The sequence below is a fragment of the Myotis myotis genome, unplaced genomic scaffold (assembly GCF_014108235.1).
Source record: "Myotis myotis isolate mMyoMyo1 unplaced genomic scaffold, mMyoMyo1.p scaffold_m19_p_13, whole genome shotgun sequence".
Taxonomy (NCBI): Eukaryota; Metazoa; Chordata; class Mammalia; order Chiroptera; family Vespertilionidae; genus Myotis; species Myotis myotis.
The window spans coordinates 31,983,665-32,009,770 of NW_023416317.1; the positions used below are offsets into that span (position 1 = coordinate 31,983,665).

At 56.2% G+C, this 26,106-nt stretch overlaps 2 protein-coding genes across 6 annotated transcripts in view; one reads left to right on the forward strand and one right to left on the reverse strand.

Moving 5' to 3' along the window:
- TMEM108 (transmembrane protein 108) overlaps nt 1-26,106 on the reverse strand; it is a 253,544-nt gene that overhangs the window by 1,785 nt on the left and 225,653 nt on the right. For all 5 annotated transcript variants that reach the window (XM_036332576.1, XM_036332577.1, XM_036332573.1 and 2 more), the window contains 2 exons: nt 16,449-17,840; nt 7,070-7,224 (listed from right to left, as the gene is read on the reverse strand). In XM_036332576.1, coding sequence (XP_036188469.1) covers nt 7,070-7,224; nt 16,449-17,840 — 1,547 coding nt within the window. The remainder of the gene's footprint in view (nt 1-7,069; nt 7,225-16,448; nt 17,841-26,106) is intronic.
- Nucleotides 3,022-5,268, forward strand: LOC118668168 (cyclin-dependent kinase 11B-like). Its single transcript, XM_036332571.1, has one exon. The coding sequence runs from the start codon at nt 3,022-3,024 to the stop codon at nt 5,266-5,268; it is 2,247 nt and encodes a 748-aa protein (XP_036188464.1).

The following is a 26,106-nucleotide window of genomic DNA, read 5'->3' on the forward strand; positions in this document are numbered from 1 at the left end:
GCTCACTAGGTGGCCTTTCCTAAAGAAACGGACCCACGGGAATTGTGGGTAAATATTTTTCATCCTTTGCCCTGCCAGTTCTGAGGTGCAGAGCCCTCTCTGCTCTTTCGGATTTTTACAGCAGCTTCAAAAAAGATTTCCTGCTTCCTGAGTCACCCCCACCTCAGCTTTCTGAGATGGTATTGCTCTCCTTGTCGAAGTCTGAGCAAGCTCACCATGCTCCACACACACACATACCATATGGTAAACTGTGGTCCACTGGGGCCACAGACTCTTCTTCCTGCCTCTCCCTTACAGACCTCTGGGAGACCTTGCTGCTTTTCCTCCCTGACACACCCCACACTAGACTACCTCTTTCCTGTCCTGCCACCCCCATGTCAGAGCCTCCAAGAGCTAGCTGCCCACCTCCTGAGTCCTCGCAGAGCCACGTCAGAATCCTGGCCCCACTTCTTGCAGAACTAGATGTGAGGAGGTCAACGGGTCTGAATCTCTGTGGGAGTGAACAACTCAGTCTGTCTCCACAGCCCAGGAGTGGGAACAGGTCCTCTAGTGCTTGGGCATCTGAAGGGCTGTGGCCCCATGGCCTAGGGCTATAGGCACTCATGGGCCACGGGATGGCACCACTCAGGGCTGCAGGCACCCGTGGGCCACGGGAGGGCACCGCCCAGGGCTGCAGGCACCCGTGGGCCACGGGAGGGCACCGCCCAGGGCTGCAGGCACCCGTGGGCCACGGGAGGGCACCGTCCAGGGCTGCAGGCACCCGTGGGCCACGGGACGGCTGTACTGACTCAGCATGGGGAACTGGTTCAGGGGAAAAGGCACCGCTTGTTCTAAACAGGTTGGAGCCTCAGGCCCTGCAGGCGGTTCCAGGGTAGAGGCTGAGCCGCAGGCCCAGGGCTGACTGGTCTAAGACAGACCTGCCCTGCATGTCTTCTCTCTCGGAAGCCACAATGAAATCTCTGAAGTTTCTTTTTAAGTGAAACATATCATTTTGAGCAATATGTGCTGCTTTATGGAGAATAAAGAGATGAAGGAAGAGAAAGGCCATTTGTTGGTGAAATGTCTTCTCTGATGACGAGAATTTCCCTCAGTGTCCGGAATTAGCTGAGTGCCCACCTGAGGGTGGCACAAGCCTGCCTCTAAGTAAGGACAACGGGGGCATGTCAGGGGGCAGAGCCCTTCTCCGGGGCTTTCGGGCTGAGCTGCGGAGGGACTGTGGGCTGGACTTAGTCTCACAAAGCAGGTGCCCACCCAGGCGACCAGAGACTCTTCTCTGGGTGAAAAGGAGAAAGGTATTTAGGAAGCAACTCAGGTCAGAAAGAAGAAAAGAGGAGGAAGAGGGAAAGGAACACAAGCTTGGAAAAGTTTCCCAGCACCTTTTTGGCATCACAATTTCGCCCGCATGGCCCAGACCCGTGTTCTGCAGCTTTCGTCCACCCTAAGGGGGGCAGGCACCTGCGAATGTGCTTGGGCAAAGCTCCTGGCGGCCTCCAAAGCCGGCAGCTAAGAGGCAGTGAGTACGAAGGTCAAGGGAGGACCCCAAACATTACATGATGTGACTATACAAGCATGCTTATAGAATCGAGTAGTATATATACAGTTGTAACAGGACAATAAAAAAAGAAGAGAACTTGGCTATGCTGATCAACTGAACGCTGTCCCCATGTCCTTCATTCTTCGCTGACTCCGTCCACACCTTTGGGAACCCCTGGACCGATGGGGCAGGACCCTGGCAGACGTTGTTTCCTTGGGTTTCTCCAGTTTCCTTCACAGGCTCATGACACAGCTTCCACCGGAGACAGGAAACACCCTGCAAGATGCAGGAGCCACAAAAAGGAAGGAAGGGGCCACGTCCCACATAACTTCAGGGACCAAGGCTGCCCAGCAGCCTTTGTTGCCGGGGAGACTAGAAACCTTGGATCTTGTCTCTCTTTTTTTTTGTTAATCCTCACCTGAGGATATTTTCCCATTAATATTTTTTAGAGAGAGTGGAAGGGAGGGGGAGAGACAGAGCGAGAAACATTGGTATGAGAGAGACACATCCATTGGTTGCCTTCTTCCCGACCCAATCAGGGCGGAGCGTCAAGCCTGCAACCAACGTACATGCCCTTGACCGAATCGAACCCGGGACTCTTCAGCCCATGGGTGGACCCGCTATCCTCTGAGCCAAACTGGCTGGGGTGGTTCTTGTCTTTTTTTTTTTAAATATATTTTTACAGATTTCAGAGAGGAAGGAAGAGGGGGAGAGAGACAGAAATATGAACGATGAGAGAAAAGAGAGAATCATTGATCAGCTGCCTCCTGCAGGCCCCACATTGGGGATCAAACCCACAACCCGGGCATGTGCCCCTGACTGGGATCGAACCCGGGACCTTTCAGTCACAGGCTGATGCTATCCAATGAGTCAAACCAGCTAGGGCTGCTCGCCCACCCTGTTTTTAAATTGATTTTAGAGGAAGGGAGAGAAACATTGATGTGGGAGTGAACCACTGGCTGCCTCCTGCACGACCCCAACCGGACCCGGAATCCAACCCGCAATCACTGCACCCCCCCTCCCCCCTCCCGTGCAGAGCGCTTCGCTCTAACCACTGACCACCTGGCGGGCGGCCTTGCTCTGTGTAAGGAGCAGTGGCTCCGGTCGGCACTGCAGGGGAAGAGCCACCAGGGCGGCGCCAGGGACCAGCGCCCCCGGCCCAGAAGGCGACCAGGCCGCGAGGGACAGGGCGGGGCGCCTGGACTGGCTCCACCGCCCGTGTCATCAAACCGCCAAAGCCGGAAGTGACACACAGGGCCCTATTCTCCAGCGGGAACCTGCGGCTTCGGCCCTCCCCGATGTCATCATCCTGCGCCAACGCAGAATAGACGCAGGATAAAACGAGGCTCCGGAACCTGCGGCTTCGGCCCTCCCTGACGTCATCATCCTGCGCCGACGCAGGATAAAAGGAGGCCCCGGCACACGCCCGGCGCAGTTTCTCTTCAGGCTCCGGACCAGCTCCGTCGGCGCAGCGTGGCTTCACTCCAATGGGTGATGCAAAGGACTCTTGGAAAGTGAAGACCTTAGATGAGATTCGCCAGGAAAAGAAGCGACGGAAGGAGCAAGAGGAGAAGGCGGAGATAAAGCGCTTAAAAGATTCTGAAGACTGGGATTCCCTGGAGGAGGGGGAGCTGAGGGACCACCGCATGGAGATCGCCATCAGGAGCTCGCCCTACAGGAGGGAGGGCTCCATGGAGGACAGAGGAGAGGACGATGATTCTTTGGCTATCAAACCACCCCAGCAAATGTCACGGAAAGAAAAAGCTCATCACAGCGAAGATGAGAAGAGAAAAGAGAAACGCAGGCATCGTAGTCATTCAGCAGAAGGGGGCAAGCACGCCAGAGTGAAGGAGACGCAGAGGGAGCACGAGCGCCGGAAGCAGCACCGAGAGGAGCGGGACGAAGCCCGCCGGGAGTGGGAGAGGCGGAAGCGGCGGGAGATGGCGAGAGAGCATTTCCGGGGAGAGAGGGACCGAGAGAGGGAGCGCCTGGAGCAGCTGGAAAGGGGGCGGGGGCGGGGGCGGGGGCGGGAGCGGAGGCTGCGGGAGGCCCGGAGGGAAGCCTCTGCACGGCACCCAGCAGTGCGAGAGGACCAGGGCGATAAAGTGAAGGCCAGCCACCGGAGCCGCAGCCCGCCCCGGCCTCCGCGGGAGAGGTTTGAGCTGGGAGACGGCCGGAAGCCAGTGAAAGAAGAGAAGGTGGAAGAGAGAGGCCTGCTGTCTGTCCTACAAGACATCAGCGACAACGAGCGGAAGACCAGCTCGGCCGAGTCCTCCTCAGCGGAATCAGGGTCGGGTTCTAAGGAGGAGGAAGCGGAGGTGGAGGAGGGGAGCAGCAGTGAAGAATCAGAGGAGGAAGAGGAGACTGGGAGCAACCCCGAGGACGTGTCTGGACAGTCGGCAGAGGAGGTGAGTGAGGAAGAAATGAGTGAAGACGGAGAGGGAGAGGCTGAGAACCACATCCTCGTTGATCGATTTGACCGAGGTTCCGGGGACAGTGAAGAAGGGGAGGAAGAGGTGGGCGAGGGCACCCCCCACAGCACCGCCCTGACGGAAGGCGAGTTCGTGCCGGACTCCCCAGCCCTGTCGCCCATCGAGCCCAAGCAGGAGCTGCCCAAGTACCTGCCCGCCCTGCAGGGCTGTCGCAGTGTGGAGGAGTTCCAGTGCCTGAACAGGATTGAGGAGGGCACCTACGGGGTGGTGTACAGAGCAAAGGACAAGAAGACAGGTGAGATTGTGGCTCTGAAGCGGCTGAAAATGGAGAAGGAGAAGGAAGGCTTTCCGATCACGTCGCTGAGGGAGATCAGCACCATTCTCAAGGCGCAGCACCCCAACATCGTGACGGTCAGGGAGATCGTCGTGGGCAGCAACATGGACAAGATTTACATTGTGATGAACTACGTGGAGCATGACCTCAAGAGCCTGATGGAGACCATGAAGCAGCCTTTCCTGCCAGGGGAGGTGAAGACACTGATGATCCAGCTGCTGTGTGGAGTGAAGCACCTTCATGACAACTGGATCCTGCACCGAGACCTCAAGACCTCCAACCTGCTGCTGAGCCACGCCGGCATCCTCAAGGTGGGCGACTTTGGGCTGGCGCGGGAGTACGGGTCCCCTCTGAAGGCCTACACCCCTGTTGTCGTGACCTTGTGGTACCGTGCCCCAGAGCTGCTGCTGGGGGCCAAGGAGTACTCCACGGCTGTGGACATGTGGTCTGTGGGGTGCATCTTTGGGGAGCTGCTGACACAGAAACCACTGTTCCCAGGGAAGTCGGAGATTGATCAGATCAACAAAGTGTTTAAGGACCTGGGGACGCCCAGTGAGAAGATCTGGCCCGGCTACAACCAGCTGCCCGCCGTGAAGAAGATGACCTTCACCGAGTACCCCTACAACAACCTGCGCAAGCGCTTCGGGGCACTGCTCTCCGACCAGGGCTTTGACCTCATGAACAAGTTCCTGACCTACTTTCCTGAGCGGAGGGTCAGCGCAGAGGACGCTCTCAAGCACGAGTATTTCCACGAGACCCCCCTCCCCATCGACCCCTCAATGTTCCCCACGTGGCCCGCCAAGAGTGAACAGCAAAGGGTGAAGCGTGGCCCCAGCCCGAGACCCCCCGAGGGAGGCCTCGGCTACAGCCAGCTGGGTGACGATGACCTGAAGGAGACTGGCTTCCACCTCACCACCACCAACCAGGGGGCCTCGGCCACAGGCCCTGGCTTCAGCCTCAAGTTCTGAGATTCAGAGTGGACCCCAGAAACAGCGGGACCAGGGGCAGGAGCAGAGGCAGCCTGTGGTCAGACCCAGTCCTGCCCGGATGACAGGCTGCTGCAGCCCGGGCTGCGGTGACGTGGCCTCGAGTTGAACTGCTGGCCTCGTTTTCCACATTTTGTTTCTATTTTGTCTTGGCTTGTAAATTTGTAGAATTAAACCTTATTTCCTTATGGGGAAAAAAATAATAAAATAAATCCAGAACAAGAGATTAAATGAAATAAAAAAATAGGCAGTGAGTACACCCTGTGACCGATGATCATTGTGGGTGGTCTGCAGGGCACACGCGTGCCCGGGGAGGTGGGACAAATGGTAGCATCGCTCTAGCTCAGGGTGGGGAACCTTTTTTCTGCCACGGGCCATTTGGATATGTATAACATCATTTGCGGGCCCTACAAAATTATCAACTTAAAAATCAGCCTGGCCCTGACCGGTTTGGCTCAGTGAATAGAGCGCTGGCCTGCGGACTGAAGGGTCCCAGGTTTGATTTCGGTCAAGGGCATGTACCTTGGTTGTGGGCACATCCCCAGTAGGGGGTGTTCAGGAGGCAGCTGATTGATGTTTATCTCTCATTGATGTTTCTAACTCTATCCCTCTCCCTTCCTCTCTGTAAAAACTCAATAAAATATATTGAAAAAAAATCAGCCTGCAATATTTAATCTAACAACTCACCCCTAACGCCTTGGCAAATGATTTCGAGGTTCTTGTAGGGCCCGTGGGTCGGATGTTCCCCACCCTGCACTAAAGCCCAAAGAGGGGCCTAGACCCCCTGGGAGGGATGCTGATACAGTCCACTCTGCAGCCAAACTGAGCTTCGTGTGCAACCCCGAGCTTGTGTCGATCGGCAGCCTCTGCATCAGAGCCTCTAGCTGTGCCCATGGCCTGTGCTCTGGGCTGGAAAGACTACCTGGCCTTCCCGTCGTATGCTCACAAGCGCTGCCCTTCACCTTTGGCTTTCGTGGGCTGATTTTGCAAAGAGAATATGAGGAAGTTAGAGCTCAGGGGTTTGCAGCCTACACTCAAAGTGGGCCAGCCTCTGCCTTGTCCTAAAACCCGGTCACACAAAACTCAGAATTTCCAATGACCCTCTGCTGCCCACGACTAAAGTCTATTCAGGCCCATTCAAGACTATGCCCATCCACCTGCCAATCCTGCTGCACCTTGGCCTCTACCCACCTTCCCTTCAGAGTGGAAAGGGTACAGCGCCCAAGTCAGAGACCTGGGTCCCGAGCCCAGCTCTCTAACCAGCCAGCCAGGTCGTTCTGGCCAAATGCTCCTCAGCGACACCCCACACCCTCCCCACCTGACTCAGCCACGCTCTTTGCTAGGACACCTGCTAAGTCCTCTGAGCAGACTTCCTCGGGTGCCCACAGCTCTGTGACGCCTCTTGCATCTCCCTTAGTCTGCACTGTTTCTGAATGATGCATGAGGCTCCAATCTGGGCCCCTGGGGAGCAAGCTCTCATCTCCACAGTCCCCGGGGAGTAACACGTGTGCTCTGTGAATATTTGTTGGCTTGTTCCCAGGAACAGTGACTCTAAAACTTTAACATGTGCATAAGGTGCCTGGGATTGTCGCTGAAGTGCAGACCCTGATCACAGGGCTGGGCGGGCTGCAGCCTCCTGTGCTGCTGGCCCGGGGACCACGCTTCGAGGAGCAAGGCGCCTGGAAACGCGCAGATGCTCCCTCCACAGCTCTCTCGGGAGCCTGTGACTCTCCGGGCAGTGGAGCCAGCACCTCCAGGGGCACCCCTGGTCGGGGCTCCGTACCTCAGAGGTGGTGAGGGACTGGATCTCCCTGGGCAGCTCCACGGCGTGCTTGTTGAAGTAGTCCATGGTGATGGCGTTGTTCCAGTAGCTCAGGTTGTTCTCTGGGTTGGCTGCCTTCTTCTTCCTCCTCAGGCAGCACACTGTCAGCAAGACCGCTGTGGAGAGAGTCCAGGTTAGAGAGGGAGGGGGACAAGCACGGAGCAGCATTCCCGAGTGACAGAGGCCAGTCCCCAGGAGCGCGGTGATGGCCACCCAGTCAGCCACTGACCCCACTCATTAATTCATGTGTGCGCTCATTCAACAAATACCCACGTATGCTGAGTGCCTGTGCCAGGTGCTGGGGTGGAAGAAAGACAAGGATGCCCTGCTTTCGTAAGCTTCCCCTCTAGGTGTGTATGGAGGGTGCAGAGGGGTCAGACAATCTATGCATAATACACAAGGAATGAATAAGGTGAATTCAGATAGTGACAACTGTTCAGAAAAATAAAACAGGGTGAAGGGAGAGAGACAGTGGAGGTGAGCTGGGGGAGAGAGTGCGTTAGAGTCATCACGGAAGGTTTCCCTAGGAGGTGAACTAGAGCTAAAAATAGAATGGGGGGCACTAGCCACGTGCAGAACAGGGGGCAGTGTGTTTCAGGTAACGAAAACAGCATGTGCAAAGGGCTTGAGGTAGGGACAAGCTTGATGTGTGAGAAAAGACTGGCACAGCTGGAGTGGGGTGAGTGTGGAGGAGCAAGGCAGGAGATGAGGCCAGAGGGTTGTGTCCATAGACTGTGAGGCAGGAGGCTGGGCTGTAACTTCAGTTATCTGTGGGCACTGCAGTGCCAAGCCTGAGTCTGCTCCAAGAAAAGGCCACGCTCATTCGGTGGGAGGAGAGCGTGGCTGCAGGAAAGGCACGTGTATTCTGAGTGGCTCTGCTGGACTGATGAGGGGAGGGGAGCAGAGAGAAGGGCAGAGCCAAACGAGCCCTTGATTCCCACAGGCGGCCGAGAGCAAACCCTGACACCTGGACTCCCATGTCTGCTGTTCACTGTCCATGATTCTGCCTCACAAAGACACTCCGAAGGCTGAGGCGGCACATTCGGGCCTGGTGGGGCTCAACACAGCCTGACGTGCGACCTGTCTGTTCAACCTCTGAGACTCGGGGGCCCCAGGGAGGAATACATTTGGAAGTTGCTGATGAACCAGGTGACAGAGTGACTTGGCCCAACAAGGAGGCCTCTGCGGCGAGAGAGCTGGGATGGCTGTCTAGGTTCCCATGTAGAACAGGTGATACAATGCCAAGGGTGACAGGATCCCTCTTGGGGAGAAGCCCGTAAGTGAAGGCCGGGCATCTCCTGCCCAGGCTCGCCATCGCCAGGGCCTGTAAGGTGGCTGAAGCTCCAGGCCAGGGGTGGGCAGGGTGCACCCAACAGCCTGGAGGTGCCAACCACCTGTGCTGGGGAGACAGGGCCCCAAGCTGAGCTGGCCCGGAGGCTGGACCCATGGTGACAATGGCCACCAGGGGGCAGCAGAAGACCATCTCTGTCCACAGCAGCCAACTGGCCAGCACCCCGGAGCCTGTGTGTGCCAGGGTGTGGGGCAGCTGCAGAAGCTGGCACCCACACAGCTGCGACCTCAGGGCCCACACCCAGCCCTCTCAGATGCAGGAATTCTCCTGGAGGCAGGAATTCTGTAGCTCTCATCCCAGCTGCCATCTCAACCTGAGACCTCCAGACAAGTTCAAGAGATCAGGCAAGTTTGTTTCCATGCCTTCCAATCTGCTTTGATCAGGAAGACTTTAATTTGCTCACCATTCTTCTGGGTTCCCTTAAAAGGTTTTAAAATAGGAAGGAAATGTCTGAATGTTTGAGCTATAAGAAATTTTACTCTGGCTGGTATAGACTTAAAATTTGTGCGTTTCCTCCTCCTTCCCGCCCTTCCTTCTGAAGAGTCCTTTCAACAGGTTGAAGGGAATGGGGGGGCGGGGGGGGGGTGTGAAGCTGCAGAATGCAGCCTGAAAATCTGCTAACTTAGGGCACCGCCTTACTCCACAGATGAGAAGGCCATGGCCAGAGCACCTGGCTGGCTGGCCAGAGGTCACAGGTGTGAGTGGCAGGGCCGGGGCAAGTCTCTATTCTTCACTGTCCCTGCTTTCCACCTGCTCCTGGGACTGGGTGTGCGAGAGCCTGAGGAGTCAAGCTGGTGGCAGCCGCAGAGAGGGTAGAGAGGGGCGAGGCTGCCATGGAGCCAGGCTGCGCACCTGGGCCGGCACAGGTTGCAGAATTAGGTCCCTACAACCTCCCGCCCTGAGTCCTGTGCGAAGGCTGGCCCTGGTGGGGTGGCCTGAGGGTTGGGACAGGGACTTGCGTTCTCACCTCTCTCTCCTTCATGTGTTGTGAGTGCTCCCGTCCTGACTGCATCTCTCTCAGCAGCTCCCAGGGCTGCTCAGGTGCACTTCGCTGCCACATGGGAGCCGGCCTGGCGACAGAGCCGGGGCTTGGAGTCCAAAGACCTGCGTTCAAGCCTGGCTCTGCCACGTGTTAGACTAGGCAAGGCACTTCACCAAGCTGATCAGCAGGGGCCTCACAGGTTTGTAAGGAAAGTTAGAGACCATGAACGCAAATGCCTACACGCTGCCTGACACACAACAGGTGCGTGATTAACAGTCTCCTCGTTCTCCCAGCATCCTCCACACAGAGGCCCAGGAAGAAAACGGGGCTGCATGACTCAAGGCCACGGGCGGCTTAGAACTCTCGTTATTTCAGCGACTGACTGTTCATCCAGGAAAGGAAAGTACAGCTCAGACGTGTGGCATCTCTGATGTGTCCCCAGCGATGACCTAGGTGCCTTATCACCCAATTTAACCCACGAAGCGGCTATGGAGGAAGCTGCTGTTAACACCCCCACCCCCCCATTTCCAGAAGAGGCGCCGGAAGCTCCTGGGTATTAACACAACTGGCCCTGCTCGCCCAGCTCGTCCCTGGGACTTGAACCCTGGTCTCTGTGACCCTCGGGTTGATGCCTACCGTCCCATCTTGCCCTGGACTCTGGAGTGGACGCACCTTAGCACACGAGGTGCTTTGTACATACACAGCTCTGTGCAAACACCGGTGCTGGCCACCCCCTTCCGGTTCAGTTAGAAGCTCCAACTGCTCTGCTCCCCCAAAGGCAACAGCTGTGAAGACTCCCCAGGACGTCAATATCTCGACTTCCTCATGTTCTAGTTCTAAAGTGGAGTGCGGGCTCAGCAAGTCCTCTGGGCCTCCTAGGAGTGCCCGTGGGGATCATCCTGGACTTGTCAGACGTGTGGCAGGAAGGAGGAGCCCAGGGATTGGAGGAAGGAGGAACAATGCTGTGTTGAGGGGGAGGCACGATTCCAGGGATAGGCTCCCTGTGCAACAGGAAATGGAAATGAACTCCTGCAGGTTCCCCGAGGACTCAACCTTTCCAAGCACCTGCTAAAGTGCCTCCCTAGGCCTGATGGAGAAGGCACAGCAAATCCTAACAGCAGGGTGAATTGTAACTGCCCCACGACCACTGCCATGCACGCAGCACCTTCTCCACAGCAGGCACCGCGATGGGCCTTGGAGGCATCGTCTCTTGGAGTGGGTGCTGCAGCCACGAAAACGCTTTGCTCAGACCCCCTGCTGCAGGGAGCACAGCTCAGGGATGGCCCAGCTGCTGCCCTGGACCCGCTACCACGTCTGTGCCGAGGCCGCGCTCCCTGGACTGCTCCCAGCCATGAGGACTGTGGCGGGTACCAGTGCTCTGCTCCTGCAGGACAGGGACACTCCATGGCCTGAGACACTCCCTTAAAATGGCACTGCAGTTCGAGACTCCTCAATCCTCCTGCCTCCCTCTCCTTTCTACTCTTTAAATGTTTTAAAAATTGATTTTAAAGAGAGAAAAGGAGATAGATAGAGATAGAAACATCGATCAGCTGCCTCCTGCAAACCCCCTACTGGGGATCGAGCCGCAACCTGGGCGTGTGCCCTGACCTGGAATTGAACCGTGGCCTCCTGGTTCCTGGGCCGACACTCAACCACTGAGCCACGCCAGCTGGGCTCCCACTCCTTTCGCGGGCGGCAGAGCTCCAGGCCCTCCCTTTATATTTCACAGCCGCTGCCCCACTCGTCCGCTTGAGGCCTAACCCGTTTTGGTGTCTGCCTCCCAAAGGCCCCGGACTGACAGAGAACACTGGCCCCATGTTTCAGGGGAGAAGGCACTGGACCAGTGGATAGGTAACTTGTCCAAGTCTCCCAGGCGGCGAGTGGGAAGCCGGGATGACGTCCAGGTGTGTTTGGTCCCCAAGCCATGTCTTCCCATCACACAGGCTCCCTCACCAGCGGTCCATGCAGGCCTAACGTTAGGAAATGAGAGAGCAGGGAGCGCCGACACACTTCAGGGGGGCCCTTCGCTGTGTGCATGACTAACGGGGCCCTGGAGGGAAGGAGGGCTCAGGAGTGCGATGACCCAGGCTGGGGCAATCGTTTCCCTCCCTGGAGGCTGAGGGGGGAGGTCCAGGGGAGGCCTCAGCGTGTGGAAGGCGGCAAGACTGGCCGAGGCCATGGGCCTGGGGGAGCCAGGCTGGGGACTTGCTGCCTGACTCCCCACCCTGGCCTGAGGAAATATGTCCGAGGAAGCCCAGGAGGTCCCCAGCAGGGGGCGCTGGTTGGGCAGCACAGAGCAGAGCTGAGAGCCTGGGCATGACGCCGGTCAGCTGAGGACACGCCTGGACAGCCCTGCCCTGCCAAAGGCTGCTCCCTCCCTGTTCACCTGGCTCAGGAGCCCCCCAGGTCACACTTCCTTCTCGTCCTGATCTCCTCTAGTCTCTTCACTGGAAAGAGTAACGCTAACAGGTTTTCTTATAAGGTCACAGTCACGTGGGGCCTGTGAGTAAAAGGTACACACACATTCAGACTTGACTGCCATTCTCAGAACAACGAAGACAGCCGAGAGCCACGCTGTGCACACCAGTGTGGTCGGTGACCCCTGCACGGATGCTCCGGTGCTGTACCCTATGGAGGAAGGGAGCTGGCGCTCTGGGGCAAGGCACACGGCCGCACTCCGGGCCTGGGAGGAAAGCCTGCGCAGTTGGCCTTGCTTCCTGCCCTCACCTTCCACATTCTCAGGACTGGGTGTGGCATGTGCAGGCCAGGCCAGGGAGCCTGGTAGAGACACAAAACTGAGTTGGTGAGAACCCAGAGGGCTGACAGGCGAGGGAGGGTCCATGCAGCACCAGGCCCAGAGCCTCCGGCGGGAGGTGGTGGGCAGTGTGTCCTGATGGTGGCAGCAGAGACCAGCTCAGGAGCCGCATGGCTCCCCTGCCCCAGCCCAGGGAGGCCTGGATCCGACCAATCCCACTCCTCAGCCACCTGAAACCCTGTGTGCGGTCTCTGGCTGGGTCCTTTGGCTGCTGGTGGGGCTCAGACTGGGCGGGCAGGGGAACTGGTAACATCCTGTTGGGCAAGCCTGAGATGTGCTAAGACTGCCCCCTGATCCTGCCAGAGCAGAGGAGTCACCCACCCATCTGTTCAGTGGTCCCCGCCATCTGGAGTCTGGCCTCTGGAGGAGGGAGAAAAGCAGGGCCAGGGCCGGACTGAAAAGCCAGATGTGAGAGCATCTATGCATGGTCGTCTGCCACCCAGGCTGCCTGCAATACCTGGCAAATGGCAACGGAGGAGGCCCTTCTTGGAAGGCTGCAGAGTGAGCTTTAGGACAGATGCCGGCGTTGGGAAGGTCTGAGACAGAGCCCTAGGCCTGAGGTGCAGCTATGAAAACCATCTGCATCCGCACGCACCTGTGCCTTGAAAAAGCACAGCATCCTGCAGGGACAAGTGTTCTCTCTCAATGCTCCTCCTCGCTGGGCCTTCCCAGGTGAACGATGACCCTGAGAAGTCGGGGCCATGACTGAGGACAGCAGCTGTGTGTGGAGGCAGCCAGGGCTGAGGCAGGAGCCTTGGTGAGTGAGCTCAGGGGAGTGGAAATGCAGGACAGATGCCTAAGAAGTGGGGTCAGAGGTCCACGGGGCTACAGAGTCTGCTTTGAACACAGGTGGGTATAATCCTTGACGAAGTACCTGTCCTATCCCCAGCACCTGAAGGGTGTGCTGGAAGCACCTCCAGGTGCTGTGCCAGGCTGTGTCCTTACTTCTGCCGCGGCTGATGTGATCATGCACGGCTTAGGCAGCTCACGGGGTTTCTGGCTTTGCAGTAAGATCTGCTCTGCTCCACACGCACACATAGCAAAAGGACTAGAATTGCAAAGCCCAGGTGTGGCCTGTAGGGGCAAAGGCTAGATCTACTCCTGCTGTCCAGCCCAGGCAAAGAGGAAGCTGGCGGGGAGAGGGCTCCGGACGGGGGAGCACAGCACACATCTCTGACTGCCCAGTGCCTGGCAAAGTGCCTGGCACACAATGGGCACTCGAGAAATAGTGTGTTCCATCAGACAAACAGATTCTACCACCAGATCTGGGTGGACTCACGTGTGATTGGGGCCCCGGGGAAGTCACTTCACCTGGTGACGTACTCCCCATCTGTAGGGTGTGCTCCTTGCCCAGCGTGTTTGTCTCTCTTTATTTTATTCCTCTGGCGAGTCTGTTTTAAGGCTGGAATGGTTAAAAATAATGGGAACTCATTTTGTAAACTAGAGCCTCTGGGCACATGTGAAGGATGGAAAATTAGAAAGCTGTCTCCAGTGTGGTTACTTCCTACTATGACCATGATTAATTATTTATTGGCTAACAGTACAATATTTTCTTATTGTCATTCTTTGTGTGTGTGTGTTTTAAATCCTCACCCGAGGATATTTTTCCATTGATTTTAGAGAGAGTGGAAGAGAGAGGGAAAAACAGAGAGAAATATCGATGTGAGAAGAACACATCAATTGGTTGCCTCCTGAACATACCCCAACCAAGGCCAGGGAGGAGCCTGCAACTGAGGTACATGCCCTTGACTGGAGTCGAACCTGGGACCCTTTGATCTGCAGGCTGACACACTATCCACTGAGCCAACCGGCTAGGGCTCATTCTTCTGTTTTAGAAGTGGACAATCAGATTTAAGAATACATGTGTGGCCCTGGCTGGTGTGGCTTGGTTGGTTGGGACGTTGTCCCGTGCACCAAAAGGGTTGCGGGTTCAGTTCCCAGCCAGAGCACATGCCTTGGTTGTGGGTTCAATCCCTGGTTGGGCATATATGGGAGGCAATTGACTGATGTTTCTCTCTCACATCAAAGCCTCTCGCACTGATGTTTCTCTCTCTCTTTCAAATCAGTAAACATATCCTCGGGTGAGGATTAAGGAAAAAAGAAAAGAATACACGCTGCCTAATGAAACAATACAACCTGCAACCTGCAAACATGCTCACCTCTGTGACCTGGGTCCCTGAGCAGACAGGCTGCCACCCTGACATGGGAGTCCGCTCTGCTCTCCCACTGGAAGGAGACAGAAAGCGGGAGCGGCGGCTCCTGGAGAGGATCCAGAATCCAGATTAAGCAGATCTGGTGGAGCGCAGTGCCAAGCAGAAACGATGCCACGTTAAAGGCACACACTCCTGCCTGATGGCCAGACGACCTGCCTCACGGCCTCCTGTGTGTGCAGGTTCTGGGGCTGGGCTCCTCCAGAGAGCGGGTGAGACGTGCTGGTCAGCGCAACCAACAACGCCGACGCCAGGCTGTGCTGCCTGAACAAAGGACCATCGCGCCCCTCTGCGTGGCTGGGCATGTGGACGCTGTCCTCTCCCTTCTGGGGGCCAGATGGGCTGGGGCCACTGGAGAGGCCGTGATGGGGGTGGGGGCAGGGCCAGGGCCAGGGCCAGGGCCATGCAGCCCGTGGAGCAGTGGTTCTCAACCTTCCTAATGCCGTGACCCTTTAATACAGCTCCTTATGTTGTGGTGACCCCCGACCATAAAATCATTTTCGTTGCTACTTCATAACTGTAATTTTGCTACTGTTATGAATTATAATGTAAATATCTGATACGCAGGATGTATTTTCATTGTTACAAATTGAACATAATTAAAGCATAGTGACTAACACAAAAACAATATGTAATTATATATGTTTTCCGATGGTCTTAGGCGACCCCTATGAAAGGGTCGTTTGACCCCCAAAGGGATCGCGACCCACAGGTTGAGAACTGCTGCCGTGGAGGGACCTGCAGGAACAGGGCCAGCAGCTTGGGGAAAGAGAAGACTGACCTTGAGAGCCATTTCAAATGTTTTGGGGCTGGCAGACTGGTTCTGTGTAGTTTCAGAGGGCATGGCTTAGGGCACAGAGTGAAAATTACAAGGAGGCAAATTCTGGCCCCCAAGAGAGCAGGGTAACAACCCGAGGGAGAACGGGCTGTCCTGAGTGAGCACACAGAGGTGCCTCACCTGGAGGGTTCGGAGGGAGGCCGGATGGTAGCTGAGTGGGGTGGGTGGGTGGGGCTGAGGTCAGTGAGCATCCTTGTGAGGTTATCAGAGAAACTGAGAATCTAGGATCAAGCACCTGGCGAAGACATAAAGGAAGCCCTCGGTTCTGAGTGATGACAGCAGGTTCTCTATGGAGACACCGGGGGTGGGGGTGGGGGGTGGGGGAAGCAGCAGCAAGAAGTGCCGGTCACTTGGGGAGAGCCCTTCTGCACCAACACCAGTGGGAGCAGAGGACAGTGATGAGTCCACACAGCATCCAGCTCACACCCGTGAACACACAAAACTGGGGAGCGAACAGCTCAGTTCGCAGGTAACTCTGAAGCCTCAGTTTAGCTGCAGGCACTGTTTCCCCAGGGCTAACAAATTCCTGCAAGACCACAGCTGCTCTGCCCTTCTTTCTTGGGGGGAGAGAGACAGAAGGAGGGGAAGAGATGCGGGAGGGGAGGAAAGACAGGAAGGGATGTGGACGGGATGTAGGAGAGGAGGTGAGGGCTCTGCTGTAATTTGCAAGTGCCCAGTCTCACCCAGGCTCCTCGCTGCCGCTGCTGCGTCACTACAGGCAGTCGCAGGCGACCCTGGAGGGCAGGGTGGTGTCGTGGCAGGGGCACTGGGCTGGAAGATAGGCGCTGTGGGCTCTCTGCCAGCCTGCCTCTCGCTAACCCTGGGGTCTCGAGTGACCACATTGCCCTCCAGTTTGGCGTTTCTTCCTGCAACGTGCAGGGTAAACTGGACTCCCTGTGGGGTCCTCCCCGCCCCTGGGAGCTGTGCCTGTATGACCAGTGGGCATCGAGCTGTGACTGGCAGAGCCAAGGACCAGGGGCAGGGAGAACCACAATCCCTGTCATGCCACCTGTTTACTGGGATTCTGAACAGCTTTGCCGCCCACCTGGTGGGGACTGTCCAACCCTGGGCCAGGGGGTTCTGAGGACGGGCAAGTTGGTGTGGAGGAGGGAGAGGAGAGGGGGGGCGTGGGGAGGGCACTCACAGCAGGAGGAGATGGGCACGCTGATGGCCAGGACCACCCAGGCAATGTCCATCTTGCTCAGGCAGATGGTGGCTCTGTGCTGGGGGGAGTCCCCTTCGGCCACGTGGGAGATGTTCCCGGCGGGGCCAGGCTTCCAGGTCCCCGCAGGGACCAGGCGGTTGAGGAAGTTCCCCGTGGCGGTGGACACCACTGTGGACAGAGGACGGGGCAGCCGGGCAATCATGCTGGGGGCGGCCACAGCCTCCCCCTCGGCTTGGGGGACAGTGCTTTCTGAGGCCCCAGGGGGGTGAGCGGGGGCCCGCGGGGCTGAGGGTGTCGCTGAGGATGTTCCCTGAGGAAGCCCCTCGGGAGGGGCGGAGACGCTGGTATCGAAGGCAGCCTGGGGGGGCCCCGGGGCCGCCGTGGAGCCCCCCGAGCTGGCGGACAGAGGCCTGCCGGTCCCAGGGGTGACAGTGAGCCAGGAGTCACTGTGGCTGGAGCTGTCGTGGGGGTCACCGCGAGGGCGCAGAGAAGGCACTGGGGCAGGTTGTGGGCTGGCGGGGGCGCCTGAGGCTGTGGCGGCGTCCGGCTGCCCTCCTGGGCTGGTGAGGGTCGGACCACCCCCCTGGTCTGCTCTAAGGCCCGGCTTGGCTGCCGTGCGCACCAAGGGGGTGGTGCCTGGTGCCCATGTGGTCCTGCTGGGCGCCGTGGCTGCGGCCACCGTCTGGGGCTGTGGCGAGGAGGAGGAATTCCAGGGTGTGAGGGTGGAGGGCTCGGGCTCCGCGGACCCTGTGGCATTGCCTCTGAGGACCTGAGAGGCTCTCACCCCCTGGTGCTTCTGCCCCAGGTGTGCGGAGCTCTGATTCCTGCCCCGCGGGCCTTCCTTTCTTCCCGAGGGGCCCCCAAGTGCGGGCAGGACGGGGCGGGATGAACCGCCAGCCCCCCTTCGGGCAGAGCCAGGCAGTCTGGGGGGCCTGCGTGTGGCCCCCTGGGTGGGTGCTGGGCTGGGGCGGCTGGTGGCTGCAGGCAGCTTTGTCAGCAGGATGGTGGGCCCAGCCTCCCCTAGGGGGTGGCCCTCTGGGTGGGAGGTGGCCATGGCTGTGGCTGTGGTCGTGGCCGCAGGAAGGGGCCCTGTTGCCGTGGCCATCGTGGTGGAGGCGGTGTTTGCAGGAGGGTGTCCCTCTGGATAGGGTGTTGCTGCTGCCACGGTGGCTTCGGCCTGTGAGAAGGGCCCATCAGGACGGGGGCTCAAGGTCATGCTGGAGGGGGCGGCCACCAGGGCGGAGCGACTGGTGGAGCTGAGCGGTGGGGTCACCATGGTGCCGGGAGGCAGGACCTGAAGAGAGTTCCTGGGAGATGGTTCCTGGGCAGCAAACGCCAGAGCTTCGGTCAGCGCCAAGGTCAGGAGGAAGCCTTGAGGGAGACAGAGGGCAGAGGTGAGGTTCCGGGAGAGGCTGGGGGCCCGGGCCTTCCTAACCCGAGAACCTGTGACCCGGGAACTCAGGGGATGCCCCCGAGCATCCCCGAGGTCCAGCTGGAGACAGCTGGCCTGCCCCGCCTAGGAGCGGCCTTGGGCCTGATCCCGACCTGTGAACTCCTGCTTGTTCCCGCGAGCCCCTGGGTCCCTCTCACCCTTCCTTCAGCCCTGCTGGCCGCCCAGCAATGGCGGAGCAGAAACCATTTCCATCTGGCCACTCTCTGGGGTCCCCTCCCCCACATTCCAGCAGGGCTGATGGCCAGCTCCTGGGACAGTCAGTGGAGCTGCTGACAGGGAAGGCAGGGGCCTGGTGAGCTTCCGAGGAGCAGGGAGGGGAGATCACTTCCTGGCAGGCCTTGGGCATGAGGCCCAGGACCACCCCAGGGCCACCTCCAACTTAGGTGGAGTGTGGGGTCTTGGAGGGGACCAGTGTCCTCCTTACCCTGCACTTCACTTCTCAGTGAGGGGCCAGGGGAGGCTGAGGATTGTAGCTCCAATAGACTGTAGCTCCCATGATCTCTAGGAACAATCTGCCCTAAACAACCTATTTTTCCCAAACGTTCATTTGTGACGTAGCCCAGACATGAGCAGTGGGCTCTGCCTGTTCAAGCCAGTCCTGAGAACTGGTTACGGAGCAGCTACCCCACCCCCACCTTTCATGCGTGATTCAGTCCTCAACCACCCGCTGGGGTAGAACACTGAGGCTCAGGAGATTAAGTTAACACATTCGAGGTCCCACAGTATCAGAAGTATTTGAAACAGGGCTGGATCCCACATGCATGTTTTTCCTGGTTAAACAGCACCAATGGCACAGGAGGAGGAAGAAGGAGACGGGACCTGCATCCACAGAGGAACGTACTGCTGTGCTCCGACCAGTTCAGGCTCAGTCCGCCTCCCCCTGCAGCTTAAACCACAGGGGCGATCTAAGAACCGGTATCGAGGCCCCTGATCTGAGGCACATTCCATTATGAGCCCCTGCTTGGCTCCTGAGGGCCTTGGTTCAATATAAGTGTTGTTAGGAACTGAACTGTGCCCCCCTAAGTCCCCATGCTGAAGCCCTAACCCCCAGCACCTCAGAGTGTGAGTGTTTGGAGACGGAGCCTTTAGAGAGGTGACTGGGACACAATGAAGCCATGGAGTGGCTCTCGTCCAGTCTGACTGCTGTCCTGACAAGAGGAGATGAGGACACAGAGAGCAGCATCAGGGATGCTGAATACCTGTGCAGAGGAAAGGCCCGAGGGGACGCAGTGAGAGGGCAGCCTCGGCAAGCCAAGGAAGGAGGTCTTATTAGAATGCAATACTGTCAGCATCTTGACCTTGGCCCTCAGCCTCCAGAACTGCGAGAAAGCACATTTCTGTTGTTCAAGCCTCTAGTCAGTGGTGTTTGGTTATGGCAGCCCAAGTAAGTGTCTTACATTAGAGACTCCCCAAAAAAGAGAGGTGGAGGCAGGGGCTTGTGTGCAGGTAGTTCATTTTGGGAAGTGATCAGCCATGGGGTCTGATCTGAGGTGAGTGAAATGGGGAAAGTCAATATGAGGGCAAAGTATGAGCTGATTAGAGAGGGCAACTCACATTCGCTGGGACCTGGGAGGAGCTGAGTAGATGCACCTCGAATTGTCCAGGTAAGATCACACCCTGCAGCTCCCATACCCACTGGCCCACGCGGCTCCACGGGGGCTTGGTCCACTGTACTTCCTTGCTCCTGCACCGCCCATGGGCGAGTCAGAGAGGGCCTGTCTAGTCCCACCGGGGCCCAGCTGCTGGCTGCCACAACAGCTGGAGTTAAACTGAAGGGCTCAGAAGATTCCTGGGGTGGAGGCCAAGGTCACAATAGTCTGTGGGAGCAGAAAGGGCAGTGCCAAGCTTTCAGAGAGCCCCCAACTGACCCCAGTGACATGCCTGGGTGGGACTGGAACCACTCTGGCTGCCAGAACTGCTGCAGCGCTATGGAGGCAGAGGGGTTAATGCATCCTGGTCTTTCTAACACCCAGGAAAGAAATTCCCCAGGCTTTCCCACCAGGAATGTTCCAGGGGCTAAAATCCTCCCAGCTGGAAAGATATGACTGGAACCCTGCTTGTGTCAGTCTCACAGTGTAGAAAGTAGAAAATCTTTAGCCTCTGCAAGCTCTAAAGTCAGTTTTCTCTAGAAGGACTGTTCAGTGACCTCTTAGCCATTTCTTCTTTGGATGCAGAGTGAACCTCTGGTACAATGAGTGGATACTGCCATCCTGGCTGCAAAGGGTTTTCGCCCAGAGGGAGACATGTAGCTGTCACAGTGCAAGGGGCCCGGGAAGTAAGTTAATGCAATGCCCTCATTTCCCAGAGCGGGGAGGGAAGTGACTTGTCCAAGAACACACAGCTGGTGGGGGGCGGAGTCTGGATCTTAGCTATTATTTCAAAGCAACTTTCCATTTGCATCATAAAAACTGCTACAATGTCACAGTGCCCAAACACCTTCAGCCTCCACTGTCACCTTCAGCATGGAAATCAGACCTGAGTTTACCTCTCCTCCTGGGCACGAAAGGTTAGCCCCTAAAGGCGAAGGGCAGCTTACTGTCACAATAGCTGTGCAAGGCCTTCCTCTCAGCAGATGCAAATTTTCACCCACGGCCCTTTGTTCTGGCCTGCTCACTCTGCTCCCCACCTTTGGGGCTCCGGGCCTCTTTGCATATCATTTGCATTGTTTGCATAATGGCCCCTGAGGTTCTAATTCCAAATATATAAGAGAGACTAAACCTAAAATCTAGCTTGACGTGCTTTAAATGTGGACCCGATTTTTATAGCATGTCGTGATAAGGACGAGTGTGTGTGGGGTGGAAACCCACAGATTGATGGGAGCCCAGATGTCCACGCAGGCCTCCTCCTACCTAGAATTCCAATGCATCCATGATCCCAGGACCCAGGGGGAAGAAAAGGCCCTGCTCCTTCTGTTTGTTTGGTCGGGTGCCCACTGTCCATATTGGGCATGACATTTGCATCTGGCAAAGGCGAGGAGGGAATTGGTGAAGAGAGCAAAGGCTAAAATGAACGGAGTGCTTCCTACCCATCACGTGCTGCTCGCAGGGCTAGGCCTGTCCTGACACAGTCCTCACATCCACCCGATGAGGCCGGTGCTATTAGTTCCCTGCTGTTGCCCGAGGAAAGCACAGAGGGGTGCAGGACCAGCCCTCTCACTCAGCTGGGGAATGGTGGGCTGAGATTTGAACCTGGCTGCCTGGTTCTAGGGTCTATAGTCTCAACTTGCTCTCAATGCCCACCCTGCGGGCTGCTCTGTACAATCAAATGCAATGACCCACAATCTTTTGGGAACTGATTTTCTATCATCGGTCTTTTGACTCTCCTTCCCTCTTACCTGTATTCTTCTTTCTCCACTTCAGGACTCTATAGGACACACTGGGTGTTCTTTGAACAATCCAGCCAATTAACTGTATTTCGCAACTAACGGGGGTGGGAGGAGGGGACTTGGAGTAGTACAGTAAGCGGGCTGGAAATCCCTGCTCTAATTCTCTCCTCTTCCCCGAGCCTGGTATCCCACTGCTTAATTAATTAACTTAGGTAAAATTTTTCTCTTAAAATTGCTTACTCACACATACAAGACACATGGATACATTTCCCCTTACACATAAAAACAGAGTTCTAGCTCACTTTCCTTGTAATGTAAAACATGTTCTTCTAAGTAGAGCATCCCTCCCCATTAAACTAGGTTTCTACTGCCAGCGATTTCTCCTCTGCCTCTAAACCCCACAGCACCATCGAAGGTGTCTGAGAAGCCGTCTAAGCCACCCACCCCCATCGGTAAGCAGCAGGCAGCTTGGCCCTCCCCAATGTGTGGTATTTGCAAGTTCTTGGCACTCCTCTCACCAGGAGGTGGAGTCTGCCTCCTTCCCGTTGAACCTCGTGGACCAGTGTGACCCCCTCAATGAGCAGAACGGAACAGAAGTGACACCACATGAGTCCGAGGCCAGAGGAGAATGGGTCACACAGCTTCTGCAGGTTTCTCTTGGGGGCCTCAGCCCCATGAAGGGGCTGCCGTGTGGAGGGAGTGGGGAGACCATGTGGAGAGTGAGAGGGGGCTCAGCTGCCCCAGCCCCAGCCAGGCCTCAGACATCAGCGTGAAGAGCCGAGTACGACCCTGGCCCAGAACTGCTGGATGGCAACCGCACAACAGGCCCTAAGTGGGAGCCCCCAGCTGAGCCCAGTCAACCCTAACCTTTGAGAATAAAATAGCTTACTCCTGCCCTAACCAGTTTGGCTCAGTGGATAGAGCGTCGGCCTGTGGACTGAAGGGTCCCAGGTTCGATTCCGGTCAAGGGCATGTACCTTGGTTGTGGGCGTATCCCCCAGTACGGGGTGTGCAGGAGGCAGCTGATCGATGTTTCTCTCTCATTGATGTTTCTAACTCTCTATCCCTCTCCCTTCCCGCTGTAAAAAAATCAATAAAATATATTTAAAAAAAATAGCTTACTCCTTTCAGCCCCTGTTTGGGTGGTTTGTTGGCAGCCACAGATAACCAGACATGTGGAAATTTAGCTTCTACATCTGCAGTTCCAACAACACTAGAAACGAGTATCCACAGCACACCGAGTCTGACCCTCGGGGAGCCTGCCTCCTACAGGGCAGTAATGTACCATCTTGCCGGGAAACGAGCTTTTCTAATTTCAAGAGGATCGCCTTATGATTGGAAGGGACTTTTAATTAGGACTCTCTGATATCTAACTCTCTCACCTTATGGACGAGAAGGCTGAAGCCCAACACAATGAAACAGCTTGCCCTGGCCCAGGCCAGCTCTACGGGGTTAGGGCCGCAAGGGACCTGGGCCAGTTCACTGTCTCCCAATCCCACCAACACCCTGCACTTACAGTGCTCTCCTTCCATCACTGTGACCCCAGTATTCCAGGGGCTCTGAACTTCAATGTCCCCTTTCATTTTAAAGACCAAACATAAATTCATTCCTCAGAGCAGTTTCTCTTACTCAGAAATACAGATAATTCATTACTGCAGGGTAAGTTAGGTGACTGCTCGTAAGCAGTACTCATGCCTGTGACCCTGGCTTCTTTATGAAAGCGAGGAGTTTTGGGTACAAATCTTTGCTGCTCCCTCTCTCCAGGCAGCCATATTCCAAATTCTATCAAGTCTTGCTGGACATGTGGCTCTGGCCACAGGGCTAAAGGTCAGGTTCTGCTTGGTGATTACAGCTACCTGAGGCCATCACCTGGTTCCAGAAATGTCTGGAGATCACTGACTCAACAGTTGAACGGATGAGGTCTATGTGTTTCCCAGAGTACAATCTCAAAGCACTGCAAGTAAGAAATCCATGTGAGATGGGCCCATGTGACCCAGACACACCCGTGACCTCTGGCAAGTGTGAATTTACCTTGTGCTGCAGCTCTGGGGCTGTTAGATCACAGCTCCCTAACAAAGACACATAGGTGCATGCGTGCGCGCGCGCGCGCGCGCACACACACACACACACACACACACACACACACACACCACAGGCCCTCTCCTGGGAGCAGGAAATAGGCAAAATGATAAACTTGCTGCCCAAGAATTCTCATCACATCCATGCTAACACAGGTTTAAGTCATTTGTCTACGGCCAAAGCAGCCACCAGGTAGCAGTGCTAGAATTTAAAACCTGGTTTCTCTGACCCTAGCTGCTTGAGACCCCAGGGACAGATTTTTGATCCAAAGCAATGTCCCACGTGAGCAGGGGAGCGCTTTGTGCAGACAGGCAATGGCAGAACAGCTGTGATGATCCCAATTAAAAACACAGCTCCCAGTGAGCGGTGGGTCTGTGTTCCATCCCCTAGGACCTGGGCGGGTGGTGGCGATGGCTGCAGAGATGCTATGTGACTGCTGAGGCCAGGCATAAAAGTGACAGCTCCTTCCCGGTTCCCATTCTTGGTGCTTGCTCTCAGAGGCCAGCGCCACGCTGTGAGGAGCCCATGAAGGGGCCCAGGATGAAGGAACGAGGCCCCTGACCTTCAGTCCCAGCTGGACTTCCAGGGGACAGCCAGCACCAACTGCCGGCCACGGGACGAGCCATCTGAGAGTGGGTCTCCCAACCCTGGTCCAGCTCCCCCAGGGGTCTCGGTGGAGCAGAGGCAAGGGCTCCCTGCCCCAAGTACAGGTTTATGAGCAGAATGAATGATTAGTGTTGTTAGGCCACGAAGGTTTGGGGTTCGCTAGGCAGCAACAGTGACTGGAATACCCTCTGTGTAGAAGGGAAGTTGCTGCTCATCCAGTGGCCACTCTGGGGTTCGACACCAGTCTCTCGTGCCGGAGCTCAGCAGGCTCATTTGGATTTGGATCCCCTACTGGCCTGTGCTCCTGCCCAGACTCAAGGAAAGGGAAACACCCAATTCTGGGCTCTTTCTACAGCATCACGATTTCTCTGTCTACAGCTTCCCAGGAAGAAAGGAGCAAATGTGTCCCAGGAGTGCCACGAAGCTTCTGGCATACCTGCACTTTGTGGGCTGGGAGGAGGCTAGAGGCTGGTGCATGGGGCTCGCATGTTGAAGACATGCCTTTAATATGTGTATGTATGCAGCATATGTATAGAGCAGGTGGAGCCCACACATTGAAGACATGACCATTTACTTCGTGGAACTGCCAATTTACAAGGGAAGAAAATCAACTATAACAGGGGCACAAACTCACACAACAAAGATGTTCTTTCAAAGACTTTCCCCAAACAATGACAATGAGAGTCAGAATGAGATGCCTGAAAAGGTCAACTTGGCTTCTAATAAAAGAACAGGGTCCTTAGCATTCAGTGAACATCTCGCTGACATCACGGGAAAGAACACAAATGAACCACCAATCCAGACTGCCCTGTGTTCTCCCAAATAAAAGGAAAAGGCTCGTAAAAATGTTCCATGTTTTACAGTACAAAACCCAACAAACACTACCTCAGTCAGGTGGTCAAGGTCAACGCCAACAGCGATGAAGTCACGGCTAGTACCCTCGATCGGAAAGTGGCACTTAACCTTGGCAGTTTCCCGCTATCAAACCTACAGCCCCGGTCGAATCATAAGGAAAACACTTAGCCCAATTAAGGAACATTCTAGAAAATATCTGACCAGTACTCCTCACAGTTGTCAAGGTCATCAAAACAAGGAAAGGCTGAGAAACTGTCACAGCTATAAGGTACCTAAAGAGACAGAAGGACTCAGTGTAATGGGGTCTCCTGGTTGGGGTCCTGGCACAGGAGAAGGACGTGAGGGAAAAATGAGGCAATGTGAGTAAAGAATGGGTTCAGTTAAATAATAATCTATCGGTTTAACTCCTGAGTCGTGACCAACGCGCCAGACCAATGTGAGATGCTAGTAGCAGAGGACACTGGGTGCAGGGTATATAGAAACTCTCTGACTTACCTTTGCAACTTTTCTGCAAGTTTAACATTATGCCAAAGTTAAAAAAAATGGAAAAAATTGTCCCACAGAGGTGAGACAGCGGGGACAGGGTGAGGACATCGCATGGGGGAGGTCCTGGAGGGAGAATTAGCTGAAGGGAGGTTTGCAGGCAACTTTGCCAGCTCCTTGGGTGAGAGCTGCACCCACAGACCAACTCTGGATCCCACTTAGAGAAAGAGGAGAAAAATCCCATGAGCATGGCTGCCTCGATCTATATTCCACCCGAGTCTCACCTTTCTTAATATTCGCAGAGTCAACGCGTGGAGCTTGGAGGTGAAATGGTCAGGGAGTCTAACAACCTGAACACACAGTTTTTTAACCTGTTCAAATTCCAACCGAGGGGGTCAGGGTAAAGGCTACCCACGTGATAGAAACAGTTACGACCTTCCTGACCAGGGAAGCGGCTGCGTGGAAATCAGAGCGTTTTTCTCTTCACCAAGGGCCGCACTGCCCTGTCCCTCACACATGGAAGCCAGACGAGGTGTTGGCACCGACACACCCATCCTCCCTGAGCACTTCCGCCCATACCCCTCTCCTGCTGGGCACCCAACTTGAACTGTCACTGTGTTGTGACAAGGTCAGGGTCCCTCATCTCTTCTGGATAGAAACTGGGCTCCCTGCCCAGTGCTCCCTGGCACGCTGTTCCCATCCATGTTGTGTCCCATCTCCCCATAGAGCCCTAAGTGGCGAGGCTGGAAGGCATGGGGCTGGGGTCAGTGGGATGTAGGATCAGTTGTGGTGGGACCTCAGGCAGCTTTGCTTTCCTCGGCTGTAGAATAAGGATG

Coding starts and splice junctions, on each gene's coding strand:
- LOC118668168 (XM_036332571.1), top strand. CDS start 3,022: ATGGGTGATGCAAAGGACTCTTGGAAAGTGAAGACCTTAGATGAGATT.